The sequence below is a fragment of the Myxocyprinus asiaticus genome, chromosome 40 (genome assembly GCF_019703515.2).
Source record: "Myxocyprinus asiaticus isolate MX2 ecotype Aquarium Trade chromosome 40, UBuf_Myxa_2, whole genome shotgun sequence".
In the NCBI taxonomy this organism is placed as follows: domain Eukaryota; kingdom Metazoa; phylum Chordata; class Actinopteri; order Cypriniformes; family Catostomidae; genus Myxocyprinus; species Myxocyprinus asiaticus.
In genome coordinates this window covers 2,661,338-2,673,432 of record NC_059383.1, presented here as the reverse complement: position 1 = coordinate 2,673,432, position 12,095 = coordinate 2,661,338, and the positions used below count along the sequence as shown (strand labels likewise).

Genomic DNA, 12,095 nt, shown 5'->3' with positions numbered 1-12,095 from the left:
AAGGGGTGTGCATTTGTGTCCGCTGCAAACTCGCATTCACATCTGCCTCCACTCCGGTATGCAATGCCCACTTTTCACAATCCAACCAACAACCGATGGATAAAATCAAGTCCCCCACCCTACATTTTTTCTTGTTCGATTTTTCTTGCCGTTTCACTCGGAAATACGTCACAATTAGGAAGAAAAGTTGGTTGCAACTTCCATTTCATGCCGACTTTCATTTTAAAATGAGTTCATTCAATGTGGGACTTTTATTTTGAAAGCACAGGACAGTGCCGGTTACAGCTACATATGCATAATTGTGACATGCTGAGCCAGATGTAGTTTTTTGGAGAAACACGATTTTTGTCTTAGCTTTCAAATGGTGTAACTTTCTACTGAAATGTGTCTTCTCTCATGTTATCGGCCAGTCTGTTAATGTTTAAATAAAATTGGATATTGGGTAATATCTCGAGCTCCGGAGCAGCACTCACAGGATCAGTGTATTTGTACACTGAATGTTCTCACACCAAGTGAAAACCGCATGCCCACTCTATTCTCTGCTATCTGCGAGGCGTGGAAGGTTTTCATTCAACCTTACATCCCAAGGAGGGAAATGTTCAAACAAAACAAACAACAACAAAAAAATAATTTAAGACTTTTTAATGGCCTTAATTTTCATCAAATTGATTTAATGTATTTTAATACTTTTTAATGACCCGCAGATACCTTGCTGAGGATGTGTATCAGATACTATTTAGCCCGAGATTGAGCACTTGTATTAAAATGCATGGGAGAAATTGGAACACTAATATGGCAGTTGTGGAAAGGAAGTCCCGCCTTACATTTAAAAGAACCAATCACCTTGTAGATATCGCTTGTCAGTTAACTCGAGAATGTGCAAGCGCACTAGCTGGACCAGCCAGGAAAATAGCAACATTTATGATAAATTGTAAAAAAAAAAAAATCAAACAGGTCTATTGAATCATATTAAAATGGGTTTTATCCATATTTTAAAAAAGAACATACACTACAAACCATGTTTACATAGAAAAACATTTGAAATACAGAGGCGATGGACGCAAAAACTTGTTCGTTATGCACGGATCCTTAGTTATCTACACATTTCATTCAGTACTGAAAATGATTAAAAATAGGTCAATTTAAAAACATTTTACCCAATACTTGTGTGCGCTGATTAATTGTATGCTTATTATAGTATCGCATTGCCAGTTTAGCAACATGCTAACATCAAACTCTTTTGGAATCAACTGTCATCACACGAGGAGCACTATGTGTGCAGCATGCAGGAGTTGTTGAGCACTCCAAATCATTCATTTATGAGGATCCATTTCAGTTAGGCTGCTTTCTTAGAAGACAGATGTCTATGTAGGCAGTAGATGGCAAGATGGCTCACTTTTTCCATCATGCAAAAATGCTAGGGATGTGCCCGAAGCCTAATACTGTATTCAGAAAGGCAGGAATAATGACTTAAAACCAATAGTGAATTCATCTGAATAATAGAAATAATATTCATTTGACTGATTATCCAAGAAGCACAAGGATAAAGTAACATTTTTAATAAACATAACCAAAATGAGTCAATGAAGCCAATTTTACTTAAGTATAAACCTTATGAATGAAATGCGCACACTGTGATTTCAAATGGGATGGCCGCAGTTTCGACTCTGTTATTGGGCATGTTTGAGCTTACTGAGAGTAACATTAACTAAAATATCATTTACATCATTTACATTTTCCACTTCTTGAAATGTCTATGTTGATGTATGACATGATTCACACATAATCATTCCCATGTATTCATTTATAGCCTAAACCATGAGCGCAATGTTACATTCCTGAACTGATGTGATGATTTCACAGTAGAGCTCGTCTATCCGTCTCTTAAAGTTGACCACATTTATATCCACATCAGCAATGAAGGTAGTTATCTGGTTATGCCTTTATTACAAAAAAGTTTAAAAAGACCATCAAGGTTTAAATGCTCCATAGAGTATTCATCTATTCAGAATATTCCTGCACACATTATACGAAGAAACTGTTCTAAATTTGAGAATGTTAAGTGTCTTTGAGCCCTGGAAAGGCACTATAAATGTAACACAATCATTATTACTATTATTACTCTTTACCTGCTATTCTATTCTGGAAAAACTGGAGAGGCTCACTCTTTTGCCATTTATTCTACTGCATTTTGCTAATTCTGCACATGTAATTTAACAAAATAATAATGTTCTCCACAGTGTTGAAAAATGTGCACACAAATCGGCCTTGAGTATATCGTAAAATTCCCGACATCTATTGACTTACGGTGCTTTCACCTGTTTGTAGGCTATATTGATTTATTTTCATTTATTTTAATGTTTTTAATTGTATTTAATATATGTTGCAAAATGAGTGCTTGCTTGACATTTATCAATTCCCTGACACCTTGTGCCTCCATAATTAACATTGTCATACATGCACAGATATAAACTAAAATTCTGTTTCAGCAGAAATACGAGGAGAAACCACAGTTAACAACATATTCCACAGTTAATGTAGCCTACATATTCAGTTTAATCTGTTAATAAAAAAGAATAAAAGAATAATTAAATTAAATAATAATAGCATAACAATAATAATTATTATTATTATTTAAATTATTATTATTATTATTATTAGGCTATTATTATGAATAGGCATATACAAGGCATATTTTATTTACATAAACTATAAATCAAAAGTAAAAAAAAAAAAAGTTAAAAAAAATGTAAACGGGTGTTTTATTTCATTTTGACGCACTTCCGGTTTAAGTCGCGCCCATATCCAGTTCTATCCGAATACAGATACAGATAATTTTGCAAAATGAACAGATACAAATACAGATAATGGCTTCACTGCACACCCATACCAAATGCACTGATGTGACATTAGTGCCAACTCAAATCAACTTAATTTATTTAAGGAATCACAACTGAACCACAGCACATGCAAAAACTGATTTATTGGACAGGTTTTCAGGCCCCAGAATATACCACGTGTGGTGCTGGGAAAGAGTTCTGTAGACATATTAAAATAGTGAGAGGGAGTGAAGAAAGCAAAATCTTTTGAAGAGCTGCCATGTCAGAGCGGAGCAGTCATCCATCACCACAGTAATGTGACACACAGCTTCGACCAACCAGGAGACAGATGACAAAGAAGAGATGCAGCTAAATGTTTGCCTCTGAGCAAGTGTGTGTGTGTGTGTGTGTGTGTGTGTGTGAGGGAGAGAGAGAGAGTAAAACCAGGGGTGGGCGATATAAGCATAAATATATCATGATTTTTGGTTGATGATGGTATACATCACAATTAGGGATGCATCACAATGGTCGACTAGTTAATAGTCATCCAACAACTAGTTTTTTAAAGGTTGGTCAAAATGATAATTTTCGCCTATGATTTGGAACAAAACTACAGTTCGGTCATGACAACTCTCTGAAAGATTTAGCATGTTAATGTGGGTATGACATATTGGGTACGTCTCAATCAGCTCCCTAGTTCAGTTGTCAGGGAGCTGGCTATTTTTAGGGCTGTCTCATTCGCAAAATTGTTCCAGTCCACCGAAACGTTCGCTCCCTAAAAAAATCCCACAATGCACCGTAAAAACCTGGGAGCATCATTGCTCACTATGTTCCCTTACTGGAAACGTTGTCATGTCTTCTGAAGTCTCTTAAGCCATTAGAAGACCAGCACAAGTGTAAAACTATGAAGTTCAAGCCTTATTTTCTCTTGAGTTGCTAAAAGAATGTTTAAAATACACTCCTTTATCATTTTATTTCTTTATTTAATGTCATTTAGCTTTCATAATAACACTGTACATTTGAATATCTTCAACTAAAATTAATGATAGTGTCATTTATACAGCGATGTTGTTGATTAATAACAGCTGCGCTTCAATGCGCAAGCTCGTTAACGTGTTGCAGGTGATTGAGTCATTAGTGTCCCAATGTGCAGTGGATGAACACCCCTGCCAGTGCCCAAATTCGTGTTTACAACAAACTGATTCACAACGTAGGGAGCTAGGAAGCTGATTGAGCCACACCCATTGATAGGATATTGGTCTTGGCAGACTAGATCTGCTACACTGCCGCAAGAACAGATACTTGCTACTGCTAGAACATCTACAGACATACTAAGTGAAGCATGTGGACGTACTGCTGCTGCAAAAAGCACCTTGCATCATGACATAATGCTTCATTCCTTGTTACAGTTTTATACAAGCAATATCACACGAGCAAGGGTGCGATATGACCCTAAATCAGCACTGCTGTGATTCGGCCGCAGGCTGATTTAGGGTCATATCGCACCTTTGCTAGTGTGATATTGCTTATATACAACTGTAACAAGGTTTAAAATGGGCAAGGAGGCGGCGGGAACCGGACGAAGCATCAAAGTAATATTTTAATGAAAACTTTCACAAAAGACACAAAACACAAACACACATGGCAGCTGCGTATGGCTCTCTCTCTCCCAAACTGCTGCATCCGGCTCGGCTCTATCCCTCTTCTCGGCTGATTAGCCCGATTGGGGGCTGGTCGTGCATAGTCACGGCCTGGCCCTGCCCTCCTCCTTGTCACAACAACAGTTTAATGAACAAGTAAATTAAAAAAAATTAGGATAAACTGAGTACAGTCACAAAAAAACGCATTTGTGCATGGAACTACTTTCTTACGTGACAGACCAGAATCTGCCATTGCTGGTTTAAACCAAATGATGTGTCCAAGCCTCTAAAAAACATCACTTTAGAACTACTAGTATCACGACTTGGGCTGTCTCTAACATGTTATTGGAGAAACAAGGATGTGTGTGTGAGAGTGTGAGAGGGAGAGAGAGAGAGAGAGATGGAGCGTGTGCGATCACCTGTTGATGATGCTGTAATGTGTTAGTCAGCTTTCTAAAGATAATGTCATTTTGGTGAAATGCATCCTATTTTCTCAGTGGAAAAATAGCCGCAAGAGTCTTTCACTACAGAAACCGCAATCTCCTCCGCCATTTTAAACAGTATGTCCTCTCCAGTGTGGAAAATCCGGTAAGAGGTAAGCACCTTGAGTTTGTGTAATTAATCAGTTTGTTGTGTCTCTCAGCTGTGATGAGCCTTAATGCTGAAGTTGTTAGTTTAAAGCTGTTTAAAGCTATTTCCTAGTTTTAGTAGTGTAGTAGTAATACGAGCGATCACGGAGTGCTGTTGAATATAAACACTGAGTGACGCTGACTCACTTCACGTCACCAACTGGCTCATATTACACACAAAAATGGTCTTTTGCCACCACCTGCTGGCTAAAATATGTAATGTCACAATATTAAAAGTAAAGAGACAGATAGCTCTTAACACATCTGCACTGCTCTTACACTTTAGTTTAGAATGGCACAAACTCAAGCGGCGTGATACACACAGTGAAGTGTCGTAGTGCTGATGGTATCAGACCATCAGTACTCATGGAAATTCTCTCTCGTCCAATCAGATTCTAGGACCGGAACTAACTGTTGTGTATGTATGTGTGTGTGTGTGTATATATATATATATATATATATATATATATATATATATATATATATATACACATACATACATACATACATACATACACACACACACACACACACACACACACACACACACACACACTGTATATGGGAGTGCATATATTAAATAGATTTTATATATTTGTATATTACATATATATTTATAATAATAAAAAAAAAATCTTAGTCTTTCTTTACTGTGACTAGATGGCCCAGATACAAAGACTACAAGAGTGCAAACCGAATGAAATCCCAGATGCAGTTTATTGTGCTACTCCAATCCCAATCAATAATAATAATAAAAAAATAAAATAAAATAACACAGGACTTTTAATTATAAACAAGCCCAAATACACATGGGACTACTATTTTGAAATGTCTGCGCTCCCAGTTGTGAACTCACTGACGACTGATTCGCTGAGAAAGTGACTTGAATTCAAACTGCTAACCTGAGCTCATGAGTTCAAATGAGCTCTTGTCGGGTGATTCATTATAAAGATCTGGTTCAAAAGAGTCATTTGTTCACGAATCGGACATCATGACTGTGTTTGTTGTTGAGTGCAGCAAATGAGCTCATATCATCAACAGAACAGGTGAAAAGTGGCGCGAGACACACTGGCACTATAAAGATGTATTCAATAACTCAAGATATCTGACGAAACCGCATATGAAAGCACACATCCCGACTGTCGCCAATGGTGACTAGATTTTAAATTAATGTCGCAATAATTAATTTTTGGTCACATTTGCGACCATTTTAGTCGCAGTCTGGAGCCCTGCGTAAGCAGGCCATGAGCAGCACATTTTCGTTTTGGCGCCCTTATTAACAGATTACAGCCTTTACATTGCAAGGTGTAGCATCCCAGATGCAGCAGTTAGCGGACAGTTTCACCGTTGAGCCTATTTCTGCAGCACGGCTCACGCTGAACTCAGCAGCTCTGGGTGCAAAAAAAAAAAAAAAGCTCATGCTCCACTCACGCCCTGCTCATGAAGTAGCATCAAAAGACCTGTAAGCTTACACCACATAAGCCGATTGGCTTGACAGATCACAAGTGAGCCAGCTAATTGGCTAACAGATAAGCTTGTGCCAATCAGAGTGTCATCACAGTTTAAATTTTTGTGTTGATTTTCCCAAATTTGGAGTGCCTATAACTCAAGATATCTTTGTTCAGAACAAACATTTATTTTTGTAGCTTCATGTAAGGCCCTGTATGGTTAAATCTCAGAGATATTGGGTTCACAGTGTGACTTATGTCACCGTATAAAATCATTGGCATATACTGTACAGCTGCTGAAGTCTAGCATCAAGCATCAACCAGTATCACACCCACCCCTGGGCAAGACAGCAACATCCTCATGTATTGTATCTTAGTGTGAGGTCTCACATTTGCAGGACAGGACGGTAGAGTTCTTAAGAGAGTTAAACAAAGGCACGCCCAGCGCCTAGTTCATTTTCAATGAGGGGCACGCAGAAAGCAGCAACATTTCCTAGCAGCACGCAGGTGGCACACAAACAGTGCTTGTACACCCAAAATCCTTCTGCTTGCAAGTGCACGGCTCCTCACATCAGGCGGCGGGGTAAAAATGATATGCATAATGACATTTTTAACTTAACTGAATTCAGTGGGTGAGATGAAGTCTATGTATTTCACTTAATTCTAATCAAATTAAAATAACAACAAATAATAAATTATTGTGTATAGTTGAATAATGTGCAAAATTTGTATCAGGTTTTCTTGCAGGCAAATCAAAGACAGACAAAAATCTACAATAAGTAATTTAACTAACTACTAATACTTCACTGAATAACTACTGATTTAACTACTATATTAACTATATAAAAACAGTTAAATAAACAAAGTGAGCTAATTTTAAAATCTGTTTGGTCCAACTGCATCTTAATTATACAATAGAGTGTTGCCAGGTAGGAGTGTAACGGTTCTTGGTAAAAAAACGAACCGTTCAGTTCGCCACCCACGGTTCTTCCTGTTTCCTCACGTGGCTGTAATCTATCGCGAGCGTCAATAATGCGCTTTGATTAATGCCATTAAAATGCCGTTATAGTAATACATTAATACATGATTAATCATTTATGCTGACATCACCCAGGCAAAGGTGAGCCAAAACTGCACACTCTTCCATCTATTTTTAAGCAGGCACTCAGTGATAATTCAAACAGACATGAAACAATAACTTAAGCACTTGGGTTGTTCATGTGGGATTTCCACGTATGATTAAAATACTCTAGCAGCATTATCACAACATCCCTTCTCATATGCATTTTAATAGCAAGGTTATTCCTTTTATAGTGATATACAGCTTCCGAATATATTGAATATATGTTGAGATGAGTTTGAAGTGCACTTTATGTTGATGCATGTAGCGTAATAGGGCAGGTATTAAGTTAAAATGTTGATTTAGTAATTAGAGAAAAACATTTGTTAGTTAAGGACCCCGACAAAAATTAACCATTGTTTTACTATAGTAATATTGTAGTAGCCATGACTGCTGTCACCATGGTTTTCTGAGCAGAAATCATGGTTTTGATACAATTAACCATGGTTTTATAACAGTAATACTGTAGTTTCTATAAAGTAACCATGATTTTACTATATATTGTAACCATGACAGTAACCATGTTGATTTTGTGGTTACTATGATTTTACTACAAAACAATGTTACTGTAAAACAATGATTTTTATTGAGGGCAAACCTGTTGAAGTGTTTAACAAATAGTGTATTCTTTGGATTTGGCAGTAATATTTTTTTTCTGAACAAAGCAAATACCGAACCGTACCAAAACCGTGACCCTAAAACCATGATACAAACCGAACCGTGAGAAATTGAGAAAACCGTGCCGTGAGAAAATAGAGGTGTAAAAATCGTTACACCACTATTGCCAGGGCACTTCTCCATGATGTTATGTAAAATAGGTGCAACATTTTTCTCTCACAGACAGTATGAGTCTGCTGCTGCTGTTGTCTCCCATTCTTAATTTCACAGGTTAATCACGGGTTGTGGTGTTTAGGATCCTTAAAAATAGACCGCTGTCACCGAAAAGTTTGATGGAAGACACTAGATAATGAAAATACAACATCTTATTCATGTATAAAGATTCCGGGATTGAATATCTGGCAACTGTATCAGAATCTTGTTGTCTTAATCAGCGTGAAATCAGCTGCCTACCAGAATTAATACAGCCACATTTTTACACAAATATTACATCTGAGCACATGATACATTGTTTCCCTTGATTGTAATTGTTGTGTAGTGCCCGACCGATTTATCTTTCACAGATATACTGTATCGGCGTATATGTTTTCCGATATGCACAGATATGAATGTTTTTTTTTTCAGAACATATAATACGGAAAACAATGCTTGGGGTGATTTAGAATTGGTGTCATAAAGTAGTTTGTCCAGCAGAGTGTGCTCTGACTCCATTGTTTACAGAGCTGTGCTGCCGGTGGCTTTGCAGACAGTGCGGAGTTGAGCGGTGTCTTCACTGAAAGTTGCTAACTAGTTTGTAAAATACATACTGGAAAGTTAATAAGCAATGACCCCATAATTTTCCCTTTTCAATATAACTAATATAACGTTAACCCTGTCCCTGACAACCATGACACTCATGTCTGTTTGCTGTTAGCCAGCTATACTTTGTCAGTGCAGTAAGTAATGTAGCAGATTGAAAGGTAAACATCAGAGCATCTTTTTGCAGTTCAGCAGACAACGGTGCAGTGGCAGATTGTGTCTGTTGAGTGTTGATTTCACACTACGTTGTTACCTAGTTGGTGAGACACAATGCTGGAAAATAAACAATGTCCATCTTTTACTCTCCATGACAATGAGCTTATAACTAACTGGCTAACCATGTAGCTACTTTTACCACTCAGCTGAGTGGAAGCTAATGTGTAAACATGTATTCACCAAACTGTTTTGTTCAGGATTCACAGTTTGGTACCCCCTTCAACCGAACAATTCCAGTCTTTGAATTTATAAAATGTAATATTTAAAAGTCTGGTTTTCCACCGTTGAAAGTTTCCCCTAAACTTTTATAGCAGAATACGGTGTAACACCGCTGCCGCTGTTTATTTCTTGATTCGGCAGGTGTAAGTGCTTCTTGTTTTACAACCTGCCCAACCCTAATTGACTGGAAGTATTAAAAGTCATCATTTGACTGATATTAAACAGTACTACTGATGTTTATTTAACTATTTATTTTATTTTTATTTATTCTTTATTTAAATGGTCAGCAACTGACTGATACTGAACATACAGTACTGATGTTTATTAAGCTATTTATTGTATTTTTAGTTATTTATTTTCTCAGTGTTCATTTCTAGAATTTGTTGACAATGTATAATAATAATGTCAAATATTCTTTGATACAAATATTTGTTTAAGAAAGCAGCCTTCTGAGTACCTTTGCATAGTCATATCTGTGCACAATCCACACAGAAAAGGTCTGCCGAAATGAGGAAATAAAAAGTGATCTTTAAGAATTTCGTTATTTGAGTAGTTCTATTTCTACTACCCTAAATGTCCAAAAAACAACCTTTAGTAACCTTATTTCCTTGATTAACAACTGGATAGCCAATTAGTGAACCAGTGAAAGTATGAAAACTGAACTTTCATTTTCAGTGAGAGTTCATGACCAACAACCCAGAGAGATAAACCTCATATAATGGTTCATTTCCTGTACTCGAGCATTTGGAGTACAACAGTACCCAGATAAACTTTAAGATTCACAAACTCTATACTGTACAGTCACTGATTTTGACACCTTAAAATCATGTTCAACATGTATTAAGAAAGTAAGTGGAGTCAATTTTGATGTTATGGTAATTTTTCATTGGAAAAGTTTGAGGCAAAAACATATGCAGGCAGAAGAGGTTCTGTTGTGGTCAAATATCTGCCAGCTATGTGAGTGAATGTTATCTGAGGAATGTGATGTTTTAAAAAACAGCCTGCAGGAATTGCTGCTGTTCCATCAGGGTCAATATTTAACTCACCACAATCATTTCTGACGGCTCTAAAGTGATGCATTCACAGCCTCGTCTTCCTCCACGCTGCGTCCCAAAACTGCAGTGACACACAGAAATAAAGAAAGAGAGAATTACACCAATCATTTTATTGGCTTTAGACTCTTAATCTATTATTTCAATATTTTGCATTTTCAGTTTTAAATGAGTAATGATAATGCAAATTCACATAATGAAATGTTTCATATTAAATCAGATATGTGATATGTATATGTGTAATGGACTAAGATACTTTGTCCAAGGCTGAAAATATATTGGTGCTACTGTATATTAAATGATTACATATTTAAATGATCCACAGCACACAGAACAGAACAGAACCCTCAGGGGCCATTCACACAAAATGCGTTCTTGCATTTTAACTGCCAGTAAACATTCACTAGACCAGAGGCGAAGAACGACTGGCCTCAGGGCCGTATAAGGCCAGCGAGACCATTTTACCTGGCCCATGATGCCATTCGAGAAATAATTTGAAAAGCAAACAATGGCCTTGATTCCATTAACCTAAAAGAAAAAATTATATTAAATAATAACAACTAGGGCTGTCACTATCGACTATTTTGGTAATCGAGTAATCTAACAATTGTTCTGACGATTAATCGAGTAATCTGAAAAATTATTTCACTCAGATTGCATAAAGTTGTTGAGATGAAGTCACGTTTGGCTAAAGTGCATTAATTAGCCTAAGTTTTTGTATTTTAAGATTGAAAAACAACATTAAACAATTGCGCAAACAATATCTAAAGCAACAGACACCCAAAGCAGATCTTTAATATAAAAAGATGTATATTCAAACTGACAGAGATTGGCTTCTCTAGGTGTGCCCAACGTTTTTTAAATGCAAGATCTACTTTTTTCTTTATCTAGTTCAATATGATCTTCCCATTTCAGTCTAGAACTCAAATATGGGAAAACAGGCCATGGAAATGAAATATTTGATCTTTTCAGAAACCATGTCTGCCCACCAATCTTGTTTAACCATATATATGAGTTACAGTATATATATGGTTAAACAATTTTATTGGTTGTTGTTTTTTTTAACTATGACTTGTGTGCAAAACGGAATACAATATTCACAGTAAGCGTGTGAGATATATATATATATAATTTTTTCTTTTCACTCTCTTGCATTGAGCTACAAAAGCTTGTCGCTTACCATGTGCCATGTAAAATGCCCTTAAGTATCTGGGCAATCAGTTCCTTACCGAGTAAAAACTTAATTTCACATGCGGAGATTTCTCCCTCAGGTAAGCCAAAGTTTTATATCGCGAGACACGCAGCTGTGGTTTTAACAGCTGACTCACATTGAGCTTTGACTGACAGCATACAGACAGACCTGCGGTTTTATTCAGAAAATAAAGTTCTCTGGATTCCCACATTGAGTTTTACCTGTATTAATGGCCATAAACTATAAAATATTTATCTGAAGTGGGGCACTGCAATCTATATTTTTTAACAATCACCACGCATTACATTCAAATGGTAATTAATTTACACAGAACAGAACTTAAA

The 12,095-nt window shown here is 36.7% G+C and overlaps 1 protein-coding gene across 3 annotated transcripts in view; it reads right to left on the bottom strand.

The window, feature by feature from the left end:
* The window catches only part of LOC127430641 (rap guanine nucleotide exchange factor 6-like), a 194,494-nt gene that overhangs the window by 119,613 nt on the left and 62,786 nt on the right, over positions 1-12,095 (bottom strand). For 2 of the 3 annotated variants that reach the window (XM_051680548.1, XM_051680549.1), the window contains one exon: positions 10,554-10,623. The exons of the other annotated variant lie outside the window; for it this stretch is intronic. In XM_051680548.1, the coding sequence (XP_051536508.1) occupies positions 10,554-10,623 (70 nt within the window). The remainder of the gene's footprint in view (positions 1-10,553; positions 10,624-12,095) is intronic. 3 annotated transcript variants of the gene reach the window in all.